The 21,675-nt window shown below is 35.7% G+C and overlaps 1 protein-coding gene across 12 annotated transcripts in view; it reads left to right on the plus strand.

The window, feature by feature from the left end:
- The window catches only part of ZMYM4 (zinc finger MYM-type containing 4), a 165,916-nt gene that overhangs the window by 134,036 nt on the left and 10,205 nt on the right, over positions 1–21,675 (plus strand). For 9 of the 12 annotated variants that reach the window (XM_059134846.1, XM_059134850.1, XM_059134848.1 and 6 more), the window contains 4 exons: positions 7,465–7,576; positions 9,009–9,257; positions 11,539–11,668; positions 12,545–15,060. In XM_059134846.1, the coding sequence (XP_058990829.1) occupies positions 7,465–7,576; positions 9,009–9,257; positions 11,539–11,668; positions 12,545–12,752 (699 nt within the window). In that variant the 3' untranslated portion in view covers positions 12,753–15,060. Of the gene's footprint in view, positions 1–7,464; positions 7,577–9,008; positions 9,258–11,538; positions 11,669–12,544; positions 15,061–17,697; positions 19,422–20,792; positions 20,907–21,675 lie in introns of those variants that run through there. The other 3 variants (XR_009344962.1, XM_059134854.1, XM_059134853.1) reach the window with 3 other exon arrangements.

The raw sequence follows: 21,675 nt of genomic DNA on the forward strand, positions 1-21,675 counted from the left end.
TCATGACCTGAGCTGAAGGCAGAGGCTTTAACCCAGTGAACCACTCAGACCTCCGCCCCCCAGAGTATTATGTTTAAGTAAATTATGGTATATTTATAAAGTTGCATATTATGTAGCCAATAAAAATTGTTCACAGAGTAACTTCTGATAACATGTAAAAATATAATATTAAAGCATTAAATGAACAAAATGAGAGTATGAATTCTGTGTGCTTTGGTATATGTTAACATACAGTGATTTAAAAACCAATCCTATAAATATGTAATAAAATGAAATGCACCAAAATAGGTTGATAGTGGTTATCATCTCGGGTGGTAAGGCTTTGGATGTTGTTAAATTTTTTTTTTTCTCTATTTGCCAGATTTTCTTCCATTTGTATGGTGGGGAGGATATTCTTTTATTTAGGCATTCATTCCTAAAGTTTTGTTTTTAAATTATAAAAGTAGTGTATGCTCAGTGTAACTGTTAAAACAGTGAGTTGAACGCATATAAGGATAATTTTTTCTCTTTCATTCCCAGTCTCTGATAACCAGTGTTGCATCTGTCCTGTGCCACACATTTATGAATGTGTATAGATATTTTAGATGTGTTTAGTTTTTAGCAAAATGGGGTTGTTACCATACATATTCTTTTGCAGCTTACTTTTCTCAATCTGTGTATCCCTCCAGGTGAGTATAAATCAAATTGCTTCCTTTATAAAAGCAAGCAGCATAATACTGCAGAATATGAGTATACCAGTTATTCACCCTTTCTTCTTTTAAAGTATTCAGGTTACTCCCCCTTATTCTTAAAAACAGTGCTTTGGTAAATATTTTACTTGAATGCCTGATAAACTGGCGCTTTTATTTTTAGGTTAAAGCATATATAGGTTTTTCTTTCCTTCTTTCTTTCCTTTTTTTAAAGATTTTATTTATTTATTTATTTATTTGACAGACAGAAATCACAAGTAGGCAGAGAGGGAAGCGGGGAGGCAGTCTCCCTGCTGAGCAGAGAGCCCGATTTGGGGCTCAATCTCAGGACCCTGAGATCATGACCTGAGCTGAATGAAGGCAGAGAGGCTTTAACCCACTGAGCCATTCAGGTGCCCCTCTTTTTTTTTTTTTTTTTTTTTTTTTAAGATTTCATTTATTTATTTAAGAGAGACAGAGCATGGGTGCGGGGAGGGACAGAGAGAGAGGGAGAGGCAGACGCTCCATTAAGCAGGAAGCCAGAGGTGGTAGGGCTTAATCCGGGGATCCTTGAATCATGACCGCACCTGAAGGCAGATGCTTAACCAACTGAGCCACCTAGGCACCCCCAAATATAGATTTTTCATTTTACTACCCAGAATGGTTAATTTACAGCTTTACCAGCAGTGTTATGCATGCCCGTTTCTTGAATTCTCTTCTTTTTAATGTTGTTATGGTCTAGGCTCCAGTTTGTATTTTCCAGTTTTATAAAGTAGAATCTTTTTATGCTGTTGGTCATTCAGATTTTTCCTTTCCGTCTCTAGGATCTCTTTTATGTCGGGGATAGGAACTCTGATGTAAATGCTTGAAACAGGTTTTTCCAGTATATTTTTGAATTCCAGTTTTTGTTTGTATATTTGCCATTTAAAAATTTTTCATTTTTACATAGTTTAATAATCATTTATTTTCCTTTAAAATTCCTGGTTTTTCTGTGTTGCTTAATATGGACTTCCTACTTTTTTTTTTTTTTTTTAAGATTTTATTTATTTTATTTGACAGACAGAGATTACAAGTAGGCAGAGAGGCAGGCAGAGAGAGAGGGGAGGAAGCAGGCTCCCTGCTGAGCAAAGAGCCCGATGCGGGGCTCGATCCCAGGACCCTGGGATCGTGACCCGAGCCGAAGGCAGAGGCTTTAACCCACTGAGCCACCCAGGCGCCCCTGGACTTCCTACTTTTAAGTACTCAAATTCTCATTAATTTATTTCCAAAAAATAATTTTTTAAGATTATCTTTAATACATCTGAAATTCACTTTTGTACATGATACAAATTTATTTCTGATGAATAATGTTTGCAATGGTATCTAGTTATGCAAGCTGCATTCACTTCCCCTAGATTCAAAAGAGTACTTTCCTTATTTAATTATTGCTCCCTTTATATTTTGGTTCAGTTCCTTGATTGTAAAAGATAATTTTTAAAATCAGCATACGAGAGGACTTTTGTAGGTTCTTTCAACCAATAAAATTTATTACCATGTGTGCATTTTGGTTAGGTAAAAATTGTGAAGACTCTAAACAGACTTGCTGTACTTATAGAGTTTATGATATTATGAATCTAAAGAACATTTTGTGGTTTTATCAGTGGAGATGTCAAGTGTGGTAGTGATTCCTGTTCTGATTTGAATATAATCAAAACGTTGTTGCTGTGATTTCAGTCAAAAGCATTTGACTGCTTTGCATACCAAATACTCTGGTACCTATAAAATACTCTCTAATTTATGAGATAAGTCATAAACTTATGAAAGTTTTTTCTAGTGTATTTATCATGTTTATAGTTATAAATGAGTATAAAATACTAATAAAAAGATTATGTAAGTTAATAAATTGTCAGCTGATTGTTTTAGAAAATAAATATTATGAGCCTTTTACCAATTTTGACAAATAATAACTTTCCTGGAAAGATTTTTAAAGTTACTTATGTTGACATCTCAAATGTCCTACTTTTTTTCTAATTATAAAAATAATTTTGCTTATTATAAAGAATTTTGGAAATACATAAAAATGTAAAGAAATAAACTAAATTCAACTGAAATATCAACACCTGGGCCACCACTGTTAACATTAGCCAAGAAGGGGGATGATTGACAAAAGAAACAAATAGACAAGTAACAAGGAAAATCAACAGCCAACAGATATAATGTATAGGAATGCCTAACAATCATTTACTGTGTTTGCTATGTATTAATATAAGCTTATTTCATATTTTAACTCATTTATTTGTTAGTGTGCCCCTTTGATGTGTAAGGACTCTCATCGTCACCATTTTCTGCTGAGGCACAGTGAGTTAAAACTTGCCTGAAGTTCCCAGGATATTAATTGGCAGGGCCAGGGTATGAATCCAGATGGTTTATTTTCAGAGTCTGACCTTACGATCACTTTGGTGGACCACCTCTCTAATATGAAGGGTGTTCAACTATAACCAAAGAAAAATTTCACCCATTAGGCTGATTAAAAATTGAAAGATTGAAAAGTTTGGTAATACCAAGTATTAGTGAAGATAGGTGTACATTTTTCTTGTGTGGGGGCCTTTTCAGAGGGCAAGTTGATGTGACTATTAAAACTTTAAATGGATGGAGGGGTGCGTGGCTGGTTCAGTGAGTGGAGTATGCAACTCTTGGTCTTGGGGTTATGAATTTGAGTCCCGTGTTGAATATAGAGATTACTTCAAAATCTTAAAACAAAACAAAACTTTAAATGCATGTAGATTCTTCCATCTAGTAAATCCATTGATCAGTATTTTTCCCCAAAGAAATGCACAGACTTGTACATAGACATATACTGGTATTTTCATTGTAGCATTGTTTTTAGCAGCAAAAAATTGGAAACCATCTTTATGTTCATCAAAATAATAATGGTTCAATCATCTATAATCTGTCTATACTGTTGAATACTGTAGAGTAGTTAAAAAGCAGTGAATTGCTTTTATATATATTTACATGGAAAACTCTTAGAGACATATTTTTAAAGTAATGTAGTGCAATATTTATGTTATGATAAAATACACTATCATAAAACTAACCATTTTATTTATTTATTTTTTAAGATTTTATTTATTTATTTGACAGAGAGAAATCACAAGTAGATGGAGAGGCAGGCAGAGAGAGAGAGAGAGGGAAGCAGACTCTCCGCTGAGCAGAGAGCCCGATGCGGGACTCGATCCCAGGACTCTGAGATCATGACCTGAGCTGAAGGCAGCGGCTTAACCCACTGAGCCACCCAGGCGCCCAAAACTTAACCATTTTAAAGTGTACAATTCATTGGCATTTAGTACATTCAGGATGTTGTACAATCTCATCACTATGTTGCTCTAAACTTTAATACCCTAAATGGAAATATCATTCCCATTAAGTAGCCACTCCCTCTTACCTCCTCTGTTTCATCTCTGGCAACCTAAATCTGCTTTCTATCTCTATGGATTTGCCTCTTCATTTGAATAGAATTACACAATTTTATGTGGCCTTTTGTGTCTGGCCTCTTGCAACATAGAGTTCACCTATGTTGTAGCGTGAATCAGTACTTCACTCCTTTGGTGTATACCACATTTTGTTTATTTACTCATCTGTTTATAGACATTTGAGCAGTTTCTGTCTTTTGGCTATCACGAAAGGTGAATGATACTGTGAACGAACTGTAAACATTCATGTACAGGATTTTGTTTGAACGTCTGTTGTTAGTTCTTTTGAGTCTTATACCTACAGGTGGAATCGCATGGTCATGTGGTAACTCTATGATTAGCTTGTTGGAAAACCACCAAACCATTTTCTACAGTGGCTGTACCATTTTATGTTCTCAGCAACAGTGTATGAGGGTTCTATTTGTATTCCATAGCCTTGCCAACATTTGTTCATTTCCTTTTTTCTTAATAGTCATCTAATGGCTGTGAGGTAATATCTCATTGTAGTTTTGGTTTGCCTTTCCCTAATGACTAAATGCCATTGAGCATTTTTTCATGCGCTCGTTGGCCATTTCTTTTTGTCCTCTTTGGATAAATATTTAAGTCCTTTGCTCCATTTCTGTATTGGGTCATTTGTCTTTTTGTTGTTGAGTTGTAGGATTTCTTTTTATATTCTGAATATTAAACCCTTTATCAGATAATGTGATTTGCAAATATTTTTTCTTAGTCTCCAGGTTTTCTTTTCATTCTCTTGTTAGTATACATATGTATGCATAAAAATATACATAAAAATTTTGAATTTTGATGTTCAGTTTTCCTGTTACTTATGCTTTTGGTGTTTTATCTAAGAATCCATTGTCAAATTGAAATTCATGAAAATTTACCCCTCTGTCTCCTTTTAAGAATTTTATGGTTTTAGTTCTTATATCATTGATTCATTTTTTCTTTCTTAAATCTCATGCAGGGTAGGGATACGTGTGAGTTAGGGATAACTGGGTATGTAGATATCACCTTTGGTGGAAGAGACTGTTCTTTTTCCATTGAATTGTCTGTTTTAGCATCCTTGTTGAAAATCATTTGACATGTGCTCATTTTGGACTTCCAATTCTAATACATTGGTCTGCATGGTTAATCATACGGCAATATACACTATTTTGATTACTGTTGCTTTGTACTAAATTTTGAAATAGAGAAGTGTGATTCTTCAAGGCTCCTTGCAATTCCATATGACTTTGAGGATTGGCTTTTCCCTTTCTACAAAAAAATAAAAAATTAAAAAATTGAGATTTTGATAGGATAGCACTGAATCTGTAGATTGCCTTTGGCAATATTGCCATTTTACTAGTATTCTCTTCAGATCCATGAATACGAGTTTTGGTTTTTTTTTAAGACATTATTTATTTATTTACTTACTTATTTATTTATTTGGCAGACAGAGATCAGAAGTAGGCAGAGAAAGAAGGGGAGAGCAGTCTCCCTGCTGAGCAGAGAGCCCGATGGCGGGGCTCAATCCCAGGAACCTGGGATCATGACCTGAGCCTAAGGCAGAGGCTTTAACCCACTGAGCCACCCAGGCACCCCATGAGATGTTTTTCTTAAGTATTCTTTAATTTCTTAACTTTTTTTTTTTCCTTCTGGTAGTTTTAAGTGTGTCAGTCATGTACCTCCTTGGTTGAATTTATTCTAAAGTATTCTTTCTGATACAATTGTAAATTGAATTGTTTTCTTAATTTCCTTTTTGGATTGTTCTTTGCAAGTGATTTTTCTGTTGCTTTTATCCTGTTAACTGCTGAATTCATTTATTAACTCTAATAACAATTTCATGTGTGTGTATGTATGAGAATTTTCTGTATGTAGGCTTAGGTCATTTATAAACAGGTAGTTTTACTCTTTAGAACCTTTCCTATTTGAATGCCTTTGTTTTTCCTGCCTGGTTACTCTGGCTAGGACTTCACGTACAATGTTAAATGGAAGTGGCAAGAACAGGCAATTTTGTCTTTTTCCTGGTCCAAGGGGGAAAGTGATTTTTAAAACTTTTATTTTATATGATTCATGCGTTTGAGTAAAGGTATAAAACTCAGCTCTGTATTTCTAATATGTAGTGAGTTGGAGTATGTCATTCTTCTACTTTCTCTGTATTTTAACTTTTTTCTGTAATGAGGATATATATTTTTAGGTTGTGAAAATTATTAAAAGAAGAAAAAGGTGACGGGATGCCTGGGTGGCTCAGTTGGTTGGACGACTGCCTTCGGCTCAGGTCATGATCCTGGAGTCCCGGGATCGAGTCCCGCTTCGGGCTCCCAGCTCCATGGGGAGTCTGCTTCTCTCTTTGACCTTCTTGTTCATGCTCTCTCTCACTGTCTCTCTCTCAAGTAAATAAATAAAATCTTTAAAAAAAAAAAAAAGAAAAAGGTGAATACTTCTCAACAGTAAAACTGTAATCTGGCAATGTCATGAATTGCCTTTGAAGAGGCCTATTAAAAATGTATGTTGAAATGGCTTATAATTTTCACTAGCCAGAACAAATGTAACTAAAGTTTTTCTCCAGGTCACACATTGGATAGAAGAGCAGAAAACCAAAATAGCCATAGAAAAATAAGTCAAAAATACCGAATCTCAAAAACAGCAAAAGATTTTCGGCATGTAATTATACCTTGTGTTGTTCTGTAAATTCTCATATTATTTCTCTGAGTGATGTCATCTACCTGCCCTCTACCCTCAAGATGTTTTTTAGCAGTACTTTACCCACGTTGTTTCATGTTTCCCATTCTGTGAAATGATTCTTTGTTATAATTAGGATAGTATTATATCCTATAATTGGACTTGAACTTTTTGAAAGCTGGGTTGCAGGGCAGAGAGCTGAGAGCTGTGGTTTAAAACTTGGGTATCTTTAGGTCCCCTGACACTAGCTAACTGAATTATTTCAAGAAGTGATCTTGTAACTAGGCTAAAAAACCAAAAACTTCTGAGAGTACATTTGCATTCAGATCCTGTTAGTTTGAAAAATGATTTGGAAAATACAAATTAGAACCAGTTTTTAGTATATCAGTTTCATGAACTGAGTAAAAGGTACTTGTAGTATTTATTATAATTATCTTGTATCATGCATGTTTTAAAAAGGAAATAGAAAATTTTACTTTGCAAGCTCAGTGGTTGGGATATTGATAGTTCATATGAAAAGGACCTTATAGTTTGCATCCTGGTATGTCAAGGTGTTTCCTTAAAATGGTTCACAATGTTAAGGGCAAAAATTAAGGGTAAACTTTATTCCTTCAAATAATCTTTTTAAAAAAGCTTGTGTTTTCTTTGTATCAACATATATGTTTCCATTTTTTCTCTTGTAGTACCTGTTTGAAAATGGTAGAATAGATAACATTTTTACTGAGCCCTATTCCAGATTTATGATTGAACTTACCAAACTCTTGAAAATATGGGAACCTACAATACTTCCTAATGGTAGGATGCTTATCTTTTATTTTGATTCTTTTCATGATATGCCTTCCTAAAGTGCTTAATTTTTATGATTATCTTTTTATAAATTGTTCATTTATATTTCTGTCGATTTATAGCATATTTGGACTTCTGAGGAGAAACTCTTTGGTTTATTATTGATTTTAGTAAAATTATAACTTCCATACAGTGTAACAAAAATAAAACTGGAAGTTGTATTTACTTTTTAGAAGCCATTTTTGGTTTGGTAGTGTCAGTGAAGTTGAACACTATACCAGCAGCTAACATATACTTTACTTCTAGACTGTAGTAGTAAAGTGGTGGACCTTCCTCAGTAGTTCGTTATCAGTACCCTGTACTGGTTGTTAGAGGAGTTAAGTCTTCATTGTTGAATTATCTTTGACCATACGTTGTTGGACAACTTCCTCATTTACTCCTGGTCTTAGGCTCCTTGGCTGTGAACAGAGAGGTTGACCGTGACGTTTAGGATTTTGTGTCCCTTTTGGGCAGAGAGCACCTTTGAAGCATTCTGAGCAGGGTGGTGTCTTGATGCATTTAGCATCTAAAGAAGAGACAAGGGAGATAGAGTTGGAAGTAATAAATTCTTGCTTGTGGTTATTCTCCCAAGAATAGAATGCATAAGCAGCAACAAAGAGGATTGGTGAGAACATGAGGAAGGACCTGCGTTTAAAGGCTGTCATGAGGAGTGTGCACTTAAAGGTGTACTCATCTTAATTCTTCTGTAGGACACCTGCTTTTCAAAAAGAATCCCATATATGTCATCACAGTAATCACTCTTAATGTAATTTAAAAATAAGAGGGTGTATGAGGGAGGTAGCTGCCTTTTAATGATCTGAGTTAAAATGAAACTGAACCAGTTAATAGTAAGCATAATGATCTCAAACAGGAGTCTGCAAACTGCTTGATCTGGCATGCTTCCTGTTTCTGTATAGTTCCTTGAGTTACAAATGGTTGGAGAAAATCTAAAGAAGAGTAATATTTTGTGAGAAATGAAAATTAAAATTGTATGAAATTTAAATTTCTGTGTATAAGTAAACTTTATTGGTACACACCACACCTGTTTATTTCCATATTGTCTGCTGCTCCCCATCTTCGGTAACAACAGAGTTGTTTAGAGCCTCCGTGTCCCACAGTACTTGAAATATTTACCATCTGGCCCTTTACAAAAAAAGTTAGCCAAACCCTGGTCTAAAATAACAATGGATTAAAACTGTTTCAGAGGATTGCTCATGGCGTCTGCTTCATTGGACTCATCTGCTCGCTCTTTGGGGTGCCTTTTCTGATTTTCCATAGAAGGGAGGAGGGGAGAGGGGAACAATGGGTCATTTCCTTTAATAGTCCTGTCTGAGAATTTATTACTTGGTCCTGTTTAGCGGGAGCTTAGTACTGTTACTGCTTTCCCCCTTCTTCGGTGCAGGTTACATGTTCTCTCGCATTGAAGAAGAGCATTTGTGGGAGTGCAAACAGCTGGGCGCCTACTCACCCATCGTCCTCTTGAACACCCTCCTTTTCTTCAATACCAAATACTTTCAACTCAAGAATGTGACTGAACACTTGAAGCTTTCCTTTGCCCATGTGATGAGACGGACTAGGACTCTGAAGTATAGCACCAAGATGACATATCTGAGGTTCTTTCCACCTTTACAAAAGCAGGAGTCAGAACCAGGTGTGTGGTGGAGTTTGTGAGATTTTTATTCGAAGTCCGGTTAGTATGTAAATAGAGACTTACCACAGAAGGATAACTAAAAATTCTAGACATGGAAGAGTGTAGCTTTAGATGTAGCTTTAGAGTATAGATGCTTTTTTATTGCCAAGGCTAGGTTAAAGACTTGCCACGATCACGTGCTTCACTGTACTTTTATTGGCTTTTAAATTAGAAATTCGGATTTAATGGTCAGAAGTAGAGCCCAAATAAATCTGTATTGTAAAACTTTCCAGAGAATTTAAACACACAGCTAAGAGTCAGAATCACTGATTTAGAGTTAATAGATCACCCAATCGCTAGTTTAAAGGAACCTAATTTTTAAACCTATTATTTCTAAATCTTGATTGATTGATTTTTAGTTAAAAAATAGTTAACTAAAACTCTTTATAGTTAATATTAACTGTCAATTTCTGAAGAAACTTAAAACCTGGCCTAGAGTATGCAGATGGTGTTTAACTTAATAATTTTCCAACTTTACAGTCGTGAAAAAGCGACATGCATGCATTCAGTAGAAACTGTACTTTGAATGTGGGTTTGGTATTTTCTTGGGCTAGTGGAATGCAATATGATCCTCACTTGTGATGCTGGGCGGCAACAGTCTGCAGCTCCCAGTCAGCCCAAGGATCACAAGGGTGGACAGTATGCTTATAGCCATTCTGTACCCAGTCAGCCCTTTCACTTTCTAGTATAGTATTTAATCAATGACATGAGGTAGTCAATACTTTATTATAAAATAGCCTTTGTGTTGGGGGATTTCTGCGGAGTTGTGGGCTATATAAGTGTTTCGAGCATGTTTTAGCTATGGTGTTTGAAAGGTTACATGTATTAAATGCATTTTTGGTTCGGGGTGGGTTTTTCAGGTTGTAACCCCATTGTATGTCAGAGAAGATCTGTATCAGTTTAGTACACAGTGGAGTAATGTCAGTGGTCAGAATTTTCTTAGGTTTATGGTCTTACATTCCCAACACAGCCTACTCAGTAGTAGTTTGTTTTTAACATTTAAAAAAAACTAACATATTACGGAACTAGAAGTTAAACATATTAATTCTAACCAAAATTGTAAGTTCTAAAATTCCGAAAGTCAAGTTGTTACTTTCTTGGGATAAGAATGAAATATATATATGTTTTGAATGTGAGACTTTAAAAATTACTGAAACTAAAGTCTGTAAAGAATAATTGTGATGTTCATGGTTGTGTTAACTTTTCTTTCAGTTGCTCCTTTCCTTTAGAAAATGTAACACCATAGTGCCTTTTCACCCCATGACTATGTCCTGTCTCCTTTATTTTGCTCATATATAGCCCACTTTATGCTCTTATTGATATTGGGGGCAGGGAGAGGCAATCAGGTAACATTTCCCTGTTTTCTGATGAGGTGCTTTACAAGACTGGTAGTAAGTTCAGCTTCTTTTCTGAATGAATGAGCCTTTATATTTAGGTACCCTCTAAATAGAAAACTGGGGTGAATTTTAAGTAATAACTAATGCAGGAAGCTGGGGAAAGTTCTTTGCCACCTATTAAGAGCAGCTATAAGAAAAGAAGAAAACCTTTTTCTTCAGGTTTGCAGCAGATCCACCACCCACTAATACTCTCTTAAAGCCTGAATGGAGAAAGTAGGAAAGAAACAGCTCTACTTTGCATGTCTTCACCCCGGTTTCTTTTTGATAACCCTTGGTCTCTACAAAATTCTGTTGGGGAAAAGGGCTTGCCCTTTTCTTATCAAATGGTCAACTTGGAATTTCTTTTCCCAACAACGATTCCATTTTTTATAATACTATGACAGCTAGAAGAAACTTGATAATGCCCACTGGACTCTGATGCCCCACAGTAAAAATATTTTCAGGTGAAGAGGTGACAACTTCTCTCTTGATCTCTTCTTTCTAGAAGAGCACTTAGAACCCTTTTTTCCCCTTCTTTATCTTGCTGTGGCTTTAGATATACCTGATGAAATTTCATAGCAAAATCAGGTTCAGAATTAGGACCTAACTCTCTGTACCATGATTTTGCCATGCTAGACCCATTTTGATGAGCTGGAAAACATAAATTTTGCAGAATGGTGGCTTTGATTTGTTCAGTCCTATTAAGCAGTACTTAAAACACTGTCTAGGGCCTCCGTAGGTGCTCAGTCAGTGCTCATGGGAGAAGAAGGGACTGACAGTTCTGACTGGAAACAAAGCTCAGTGCCTGTCTTGAGACTGGAAGAAAAGATTCTTCTAATATTTTGATTATTATTTCCCATCTCAAGATAAACTAACTGTTGGCAAAAGGAAACGAAATGAAGATGATGAGGTTCCAGTGGGTGTGGAGATGGCAGAGAATACTGACAACCCATTACGATGTCCAGTCCGACTTTATGAGTTTTACCTGTCAAAATGGTAAGCAGCCTTCCTCCGGACTAGGTTCAGCACAGTTCAAAAAGTAGTTAACATGTCTTGGATTTAAGATACTTGAATATCAGAAATACAACTTTAGACAAGGTATATCTTTAATCTCCTTTTTGTCCCTTTTCTCATATCTGCCTGGATTTTGGACCCAAAAACAAACTGCTTTATCTTGATAATTGTTTTTCTAAAAATCTCTTCAAAAGCAAGAATCACAGCTATTGTTTGATCTTTACAACTGTTGCTCACCCTTTATGTGGTAACTATGTTGTGATTTTGCTATTTGTTTAGGAAAAATTTCAAAAGGAGACGTTGTACTCCTAAATCTGTAAATAGAAAAACAGTTTATTTTTAAGGAATTTCTATTTTTTGAATGGTCTTTCTCTTACAGAAACTTTAAGACTTTAGAGTTATAGGAGCCACACTAAAGCACTTTTTTCTCAGAGAAATGTAGTGACTGGGTTTGCCCCGTGGTAATGTGTACTAAATGCTCCTGGGGATCATTCCAGGATATTGGGTGCTGAGGATATGTGGTTCTCAGCCATAGTGTCATATGTGAGTTGAATTTTTTGTTGCTCCTAATAATGTTTTAAATACTAAAGTTCATGAACGACTTATACTTTGTCTTCTGTTAACCTTATACTCACCTCCGGTGAGTATAGAAAATGTGCAGTCACAGGTTGCACCAGGGGGTGAGTGCTTGTAAACTTACTTATCTCCCTGGGTGCATCGCTTATCTATGACATTAGTCACAGTAGGGAAAAAGGCGAGAGCCACTATATTAAAGAGTAGTTACATATTTCCTACATTTTCTGATCCCCAATTTCCTTAGTTTCTTTCTTTCTTTCTTTTTTTTTCCCCTGTGGATAGTTCTGAAAGTGTGAAGCAGAGGAATGATGTGTTTTACCTGCAACCCGAGCGCTCCTGTGTTCCGAATAGTCCCATGTGGTACTCCACATTCCCGATAGACCCTGGGACCCTGGACACCATGTTAACACGTATTCTCATGGTGAGGGAGGTACACGAAGAACTTGCCAAAGCCAAATCAGAAGACTCTGATGTTGAATTATCAGATTAAAGTGGAAGTGGGGTTCCTATTTTCATACACATGGGTATGCACCAAACTGTGAATGCATCCAGCTTTGGAAAACGATGTACAAGTCCAAGTCCTCTTGACTTGATTATAAGATAATGGAAAACAGATGACTCGTGAACCACAGTGTGGATGTACAAATGAAAACTGAAGGAAAGAATATGAACCTGAGAAATGTTGTTCTTTGGCAGTGATATAGTTCTTAGACATCTTCAGAATGACTAACCAATTTCTCTGAGTGGTGCATAATCTTATTTTGTTTGGGAATAACAAATTGTGGAATATTTTTAAGGAAAACTGTTGTATAAAACTCTACCATAGTAACCTTAGACCTTAGAGAGGTAGCTTTGGAATCAAACCTTGGCTGCAGTAGGCTACTTGGGCAAGCCCTATGTGCACGTCAGGGGAGAAATCAGTGCAGAGCTAAGAGTGACATCAGATAAGGACTGTGGGACCCAGACTTGAAGACCCAATAAAAATACTCAACTTTTTTTTAAAAGGTAGAGAGTGATGTGGTCTTGATTTTGATTTTCACTGCCAAGCCAGTTCTGTGAAGGATAGAAGCCTCTGGTGCTTTTGCCATGGGCCCCTCACATCAGGGAAAAAGGCCTTCACTGCTGTTCACACAGTAATGTGTCCCTTCACTTTCTGGGTCTAGCCTTCTCAGCTGTGGGTCTAGATGTGGGTAAATTGAGGTAAAGGGGCTGAAACTCCACGAACTGATTATGCACACAGAAAATCTGTGGAGCCCATTAGACCCCAAGTGTCTTGAAATGTTTGTAGAAAACCCACTAAAATGCCCACTTCTCTGGGTGTCAGCCTTTATTGCTGCTGTCTCATAGCATGAGCTGTGGTACACAGAAATGGGGGTTGTTTTGTTTTCATTTTATCCCCAAATGGCAGCTTTTCTCTCATTGTTTTATCTTCCTGTTTCCCAGATCCTCTTATTTTATCTTTTGCACCAGTTTCTGGAGGCCCTTGTCATTTCAAAAAGAATAGTCTCTCTCCTTATTCTGGCAAACCTGTGAGTGATTCCACAAAGACACAGTATTACTTAGCTGTCAGAATTATGGTAGAAAAGGTCCTAGTACGTTCCTATAAAGCATTTGGAAGATGATCTTATTGCCCTAAGAAGCTTGAAAATATGGATTCTGGGGTTAGGATACAAAGACATTGACTGTCTTGCATATCCACAGCAGGTCTTATAGCATTATTCCAGACTCTAGCTGTTGTAGTAGCTCTTTGAGGATTGCAAGTCATAGGTGTGTTTGGCATATCAATCCACCTCCCTCATCTCCATTCTCAGCTTCTACCCCAGAAAATTTTGACTCAAAGCTTTTATGTTGTTGGCCAATCACAGAACTTCTTTAGCTGAGGTGAATTTGACCCTGTAATAGAAATGCAAGAAGTCCAAAAAGCCTCTTAGAAATTTTAACCTTGAAAGACTTTTCAGTATATCCCATTTTTTAGATGGGGGTGGCAGGTGTTTTTGTTTTTGTTTTTGTTTTTGTTTTAATAAATGAAAGTCATTTAAGTACAATAAAAGTTTAAAAGTAGGCCTTTTGACGTTGTATACTGATGGTTCTGTCCCTCTGCCTGTAACGAATTTCGTTTTGGTTACCAGGAACTTTGTGAAAGAAGTAAATCTGCCCCAATTCTGTATGATTAATTCCATCTGTGTTTGTCATTTCTGACTGGAAAACTTCTTACATCCAGATCTTGTTTGATATGGAGGAAAAGCAACTGGATTGTCTGATAAGTCTGCCAATAAACTATCCAGAAACATCAGTTGTAATAGCCCCCATTATACAAATTTTATGGTTTGTATAAACACTAACATTTCCCCTTCTGTAGTTGTATCAAGAACAAATATTGTTGGCATAGTAGATACATTTGTTAGAAAACACCAGAGAGAAAAAAAGAAGTCTGTATTTTAACTGAGAACAGCTAATACCCAGGTCAATGACTGTATCAGGACTTCAATTGCATGTTAGTCCACAGAGTTGTCCAGACCCTAAATTAATACGTAAAAGAAAATCTTGATTAATTATTGGTCATTCTTCATAAGCATAGCTGTTGATATGTGTGTCAGACTATTTGCTTTTTAAAATTTTATTAAAATTATGTAAAATTGCATTTTTATTTCCAGGGGAGGAAAAAAAAAAACATCAAACAAGCAAAACATCTAAATTATCCTTTCTGTTCTTTTTTGTTTTTTAACCACTTTTGGGTTTTCCCCTTGCAGAAACTACAGAAATATTCCCTTAGAATAAAATAGTATATTTGTATTTGATGGGTGAGTTATTCCTTTTCTTTGTCTTGAACAAATTTTAAATATTTTTTTTCTGTTTAACCTTATGTGTATGAGCCAACAGATGGTATATTACTAAGAGAGAGCAGTTTTCAGGAAATAAATTATTTGGTTTTTACTTAGTGCAGTAAGCATATTGTTTCATTGTGAAGTTTTTTCACTTGTTTTCTTTTTCCATCAAAGGACTCGTTCCCATTTTTAGTTAATTAACTATAGGGAGAGCACTGAAAGCTTAGAAATACCAGGTAGTCTATAGGTATATGTTTCATTTCAAGCAAAGTTTTTTGAGATTTACAAAGCTTGCATCAGTTCACCTTGAATGATTCTGAAATTGTGAGACTGGGATAAAGAATATATATCTATTTCTTAAGGATAAATATGTAATTGTGAGACTAAATGGCATTTTCTATCAACTCTCACTCTATCTGGGTATTGTGCAGACCCACTATCAATTCCACATGGACTATTTCTGTCTACTGCCTTTTGGCATTCCTAATTTTGTAGAACAGGACTTTTCTAAGAAGTCTAAAGTAAAATGAGTTTCTACGTATGAATCCCAGTTTTCTATTAAATTCAGAATTTAATTTTCCATGCAAATTAAAAAGTTCACTGTCGTAGTGAGTTGAAATTTGAGCAAAGAATTAGGCACTAATTCCCCTAGTTCCTCCTGTGTATTATCATTGTTGAAAGAATAATCAATGAGAGGCATTGTTACAGAGTGGCAAGATCTGAGGCTTTGGAGCCTAGTCTTTCTACTTATTGGTTGTATAGCTTTAGGTAAATCACTTAACTACTGTGTGCCTCAGTTTTCTTACAAAGTGGGAATAAGAATAACTTTCATGAATTTGGCACATGTTAGGCTTTTGGATGTGATAGATTTTTTTATCATAACATTGCTAGGCATATAGCAAGATTTTAAATAAAGGTTAATCCCCTTCCTGCAGCCTGTATTTTCACTAAGTTCAGTGCTTCCGATTCTTTTTTTTTTTCCCCCAAGATTTTATTGATTTATCTGACACACAGAGAAAGCACAAGTAGGGGGAGCAGCAGGCAGAGGGGGGAGAAGCAGACTCCACTGAGCAGGGAGCCCAGTTTGGTACTCGATCCCAGGACCCTGGGTTCATGACCTGAGCCAACAGCAGCTGCTTGTTTAACCTACCCACCTAGGCACCTCAGTGCTTCCAATTCTGCAAAACATAATATCCTATATGATTTGAATCAAATATTTAGAATAACTAAGTACCTTATGTAATCCTAAGTTCTTTACTCTTGCTTATATACATATGAAGAGTAATTGACATCACAGAAATCCACTGATAACTTACTACAGTTAGTTAGAAGAAGGAGGAAATACATGATAGACCTTTTTTTTTTTTTTCAATTACAGAAATTTCCGCAGTTGAATGAAACGAAATTTCATTTACTTAGTAATGGTTATATCCCATGATTTGGGAGCAAGACAACTATACAGCAATATACATCTCCCCACTTCTTCTTTCATTAACAGAACCCCGTACTCCTCTGCCTTGTTTTAGTTAGGCAGTAGTTTCTTTGGTAAGCGCTTATATTTTCCAGGCTACTTTGCAACTGTGAACATGGGACTGACTTTTGACCAAGGGGATGGAAACCGTTTATAACTAGCAGGCCACATCCTTAAATGGAAAGAAAGAGCTTGCCTTCGTCCTGTAATTTCCCCTTTTCAATGGGCCAGAATGTCACTATGCTCATGGCAGCCCACTTCTGTCTGCGTGGGAAAGGGCAGCATATCAAAAGCATATTAACCTTGTAAGGCAAGGGCACTTCTCTACTGAACTGCCTGCTAGCGCAGACCTTCACATGAGAAAAACAGAAACTTTCTGTCTTACTTCAGCCATTGTTATTTGGTCTCTGCTAAAGTAAACAAATGAATTTCCTAACAGATTTACTACACCCAGGGTCATGCTACTGCTTAACATAGAACTAGAAATTCTAATCCTGACCATAAGGAAGAAAAAGAAAGAGACTGTCAGTATTGGAAAGAGAAAACTCATTATTTTTATTTTATTTTATTTATTTATTTATTTATTTATTTTTAAAGATTTTATCCATTTATTTGACAGAAAGAAATCACAAGTAGGCAGAGAGGCAGGCAGAGAGAGAGAGGAGGAAGCAGGCTCCCTGCTGAGCAGAGAGCCCGATGCGGGACTCGATCCCAGGACCCTGAGATCATGACCTGAGCCGAAGGCAGCGGCCTAACCACTGAGCCACCCAGGCGCCCTATTTATTTATTTTTTAAGTAATCTCTACACCCAGTGTGAGGCTCCAACTCATGACCCTGAGACAAGAGTTGGCTGCTCCACCAGCCGAGCCAGCCAGGGTTCTTATGAAACTCATTATTTTTAAGTCATATTTTCAGATGTGCAATGACACCTGTATTTAAGAAAACAGCAAACTCTGAAAAATAAGTTTAAGAATGATAGCATGAACAAAATAGTTCATGAAATTTCAAGCACTTTTCTACTAGAGCAGCAGCTAATTAGACAATGTGATTAAAAGGAAAAGATACTATTCACAGTAGCACTGAAAGCTATAAAGTATTTAGTAATTAAGTAATGTGCAAAAATCCTGTGTTTGTTTTAGTAGGTGGTGTTGGAAAACTGGCTTTTTACATGGAGAAAACAGGATACCTAACTAGCATCATGTCCAAAGGTGGGCTCTCAATGGATTTAAAGGTCTTAAATGTGAAAGGTAAAATTATAAAATTAATAGAAATACGGCAAATATTGTTGTGATCTGGGGGAGAGTAGGAGCTTCTTAAATGAAATTCCCAAAGCACAAACCATATGGAGAAAATTTATATATTAACTTTGTATCAGAATTAAAGGTAATTGTCAGTAAGAGATAGCAAACGGATGATAGACTCAGAGAAGACTCTCTGAAGGTACAGCATTCCTATGAAAACTTAAGTAAGCCAAAACAGTGTAGAATGGAAATCTCTATGGAAAATTTTAGCGTTCCCAGACCCAACCCCTCTTAGTTTTTCTGATTCTTGGCACATCTTTCTAACAGATGCAGAAAATAAACCAAGATAAAGGACAGATGCTCCCAGACACCTTGCAGAGAGAGTTACGGAGACGGAGGTGGTTGATGCTGAGACGCTGAGGGTAGTTCCCAGGAAAGGAGCTTAGTGGTGTTGCTTTTGCTCTTTGGGGTGTGCACTGCCTCTGTAAGGACTAGCTGCAAAATTCAGAATGCTATTTTGGCATTGTGCCTTTTTTGTGAAAGTGAAAATCGTCTTCTGTTATCTTTCGGTTAGCAGAAATGGGTACTAATGTAAGTTTTTGTAAAAGTGAGGTGGCTTAATACCAACTTTCAGAGAGTGGGAATACCTGCACTTGCAAAACTACCAAATGATATATATCTCGAATATACCCACAACTGCTGAATTGTAAAGAAAAGCGAACAAAGAATAATGAATACTTCATAGAAGGGAAACCCAAAGAGGGAATATGTATGTGAAGAGATGTTCAGATTCCTTTAGTAATCATGGAATTTCTCTTCAGATCTATCAGTTCATGTCCTTAAGATTGGCCAAATAAGAAAAGTGAATAATGCCAAGTGTATTCGTATTAGGATATAAAAACCCTTACATATTGCAGGAATAACTGATCTGTATAGTTGACCCTTGAACAACACAGGAGTTGGGCAGTAATCACACAGTTGAAAATCAGAGTATTAGTTTTGACTCCCCAGAAACGTAACTACTGATAGTTGTTGACTGGAAGCCTTACTGATTTAACAAATAGTCAATTAACACATATTTTGTGTATTATATGTATTATATGCTGTATTACAATAATGTGAAGAAGAAAAAAGAAAATGTTATTAAGAAAATCATGAGGAAGAGAAAATATTTATGGTACTGTGCTATGAAGTAATTCAAGTATATGTGGACCTTACAGTTCAAACTCATGTTTTTTGAGGGTCAACTGTATATCCAGTCTGGAAGGCAATCGTAAGCATCAAGATAGGAAAGTTTTGATAGCTTTTACTAAACAAAACAAAACAAAACAAAAAACCTCCCCTCCCCCCACTAAATAAAAGATTATTACCAAATGCATTTTATGTATCTATATAATTTGTATTATTATTCATTTAGTGAAATACATTGATCGAGTTTTCTGATCTCAAACCATCCTTGCATTCCTTGATGAAACCCTGGTTTTACATGTATTTTTAATATATACTTTTGGATTAGATATATAACCTTTACCAAGGACATTCCCTTCTATTTCTAGTTTGCCATGAGTTTTTCTTTGTTATAAAAAGTATTGAACTTGCAGATGTCCTTTTTTAATAGTCCTTATTTTTTGCCTTTATTAATGTTATGAAGCACATTAATTTTCTTATGTTGGACAGTTTCTGCATTTATTTACAAACCCTTATTAATTTAAAAATATGTATATACTGTTAGGTTTGGCTAGCTAGTATTTTGTTTTGCTTTTGTGTCTGTAATCACAAGTGAAATATTTCTTAATTTTTTTTCTTGAATTCTCATCTGAATGAGATGAATTAATTTGGAATCACTAAATTCTAGAATCATTAGTTCTAGAGTCTAGAATTACTAGACTCAAAAAGAATTGGGCAAGTTTTATTCCTTTTCCATTTTGTGGAACTTACAGAAAACTTGTTTTTGAATGTATTGTCAAACTATAAAATTTATAATTCTATTAATTGTTTTTATCCCTCTAAAGGGGAGGTCTTTGCCATTTTAATTCACTGAATGTTCACTGGCCTATTCAAATTTTTTATGTCAATTTGGATTTTTATATTTTTCTATAATTTTATATTTTCTCTATAATTTTATATTTATAAGTTTTTCATAGTTTCATTTATGTTCAGCTTTATTAACATATCGTTCATAAATTTTTTTTCCTTCTTTCATTCTGTATTTGGTATTCTTTGCCTTTTCTCTTTTTTCTTATCCATCTTATCCAAGAATCTTTTCAAAAAACCATCATTTGGTTTTGTCAGTCTTACTTTTCTCCTTATTTCTAATTTTGTTACTATGTTTCTTGTTTTGTTTTTTTGATTCATTTTTTAAATTGAATTATTGCTTTATTCATTCTTAATCATTCTTAATGCTGAAAATGATTTCATGAAAATGAAAAATGACTTCAGATCTATTTTTCCCTTCAGCTCTTTAATGGTGTCCCTAGATTCAGACATGATTTTATTATCATCAGTCTGTTTGGAGGTGTTTTCTCATTTCCTTTTTTAACCCAAGTGTTATCCACCCTCCCTTTCCTCCCTAAAATTTTGTCAATTTTCAGGCTATCTTTGAGGTATACTAATATCCATTTTCTTGATTAATTGCTCTAATCAGTATGCAGTCTCTCAGTCTTTTTTTTTTTTTTTTTGGGTATTGAATTCTGTCTTCTCAGATACTATAAATATTGATCCCTTACCTTTCCCATAATTAACATTTGCCTGATAATGTTTTCCCATCATTTTTGCTATTGTTAGATGTTTTATATAGAATTCATAGAATCTTTTAATTTTTTACTCTTTTGTTTATATCAGTATAGACTCATGGATTCCTATTTTACTCATTGGGTTATAATCTGATACTCTCATTATTTGTTTTAATACTCAGATTGTCCTAGATTTAACCAATGGAAGCCTGTTCTGGTCGCCTCCTATGTCCTTCTGATATCTCCCCATCATTTTTTCAGCATTTACTTACTCAAAACAAGATGTTCCAAGATTATTCTGTACTTTCCCTGCCCTAATCTTGGAATCCGTCGTGGAATCCTAATGCCTTAGCACTTGGTGCTCATCTTACTGAGGTAAAATTATTTCTTATGTCCTATTGGTGTATAGAATCAGTCAATCCATAAACAAATTACACACATATCACATAACTGTATACAACTATATCTTTCCATCCACCCATTTATTTTAGCTTGTGAGTTCTTAACATTTCTTGAAATTTCAATCCAACCCCTTGGTTGGGGTTCTTTCTAGCCTTCTCCCTTTACACATTCATAAATCATTTTATAAAACATTGAGAAATCTGGCTCCCATTATTCTCAATATATGCACTTACTTTCTGAATTACTTACTTGCACAATGTTTTCTGTCTCCTTACTGTTCTGGCCACCCACCACCTCATTTGCTCTGCTGCTAGGCTGCTTCACTGTGGTACCCCTCACCAGCAGACTGCCTGGGCTCTGGGCACACCCAGTTACTCCACACCCTTTGCATCCTCAAATGCTAATGTCTCTGTGCAAAAGTTGCTGGTGAAGATGGAAAAGAAGGAGTGGGAGTCTTTCTTCAGTTAAGTCTAAAATGTTTATATTCATTTTAACTACTATTAGAACTTATGTCTACCATTATTTTTCTTCTCATTGTGATAAGTGTATTCTTTAATCCCCATCACCTGTTTCCCCCATCCCCCTCAACACCTGCCTCCCCTCAGGTAACCCATCAGTTTGTTCTCTATAGTTAAGAATCTGTTTCTTGATTTGTCTCTCCCCCTCCCCCCCTTTGCTTATTTCTTCCCATGTATAAGTGACATCATATGGTATTTGTCTTTCTCTGACAATGCTCTGCTAG

This window comes from Mustela lutreola, chromosome 10 (genome assembly GCF_030435805.1).
Source record: "Mustela lutreola isolate mMusLut2 chromosome 10, mMusLut2.pri, whole genome shotgun sequence".
Lineage (NCBI taxonomy): Eukaryota > Metazoa > Chordata > Mammalia > Carnivora > Mustelidae > Mustela > Mustela lutreola.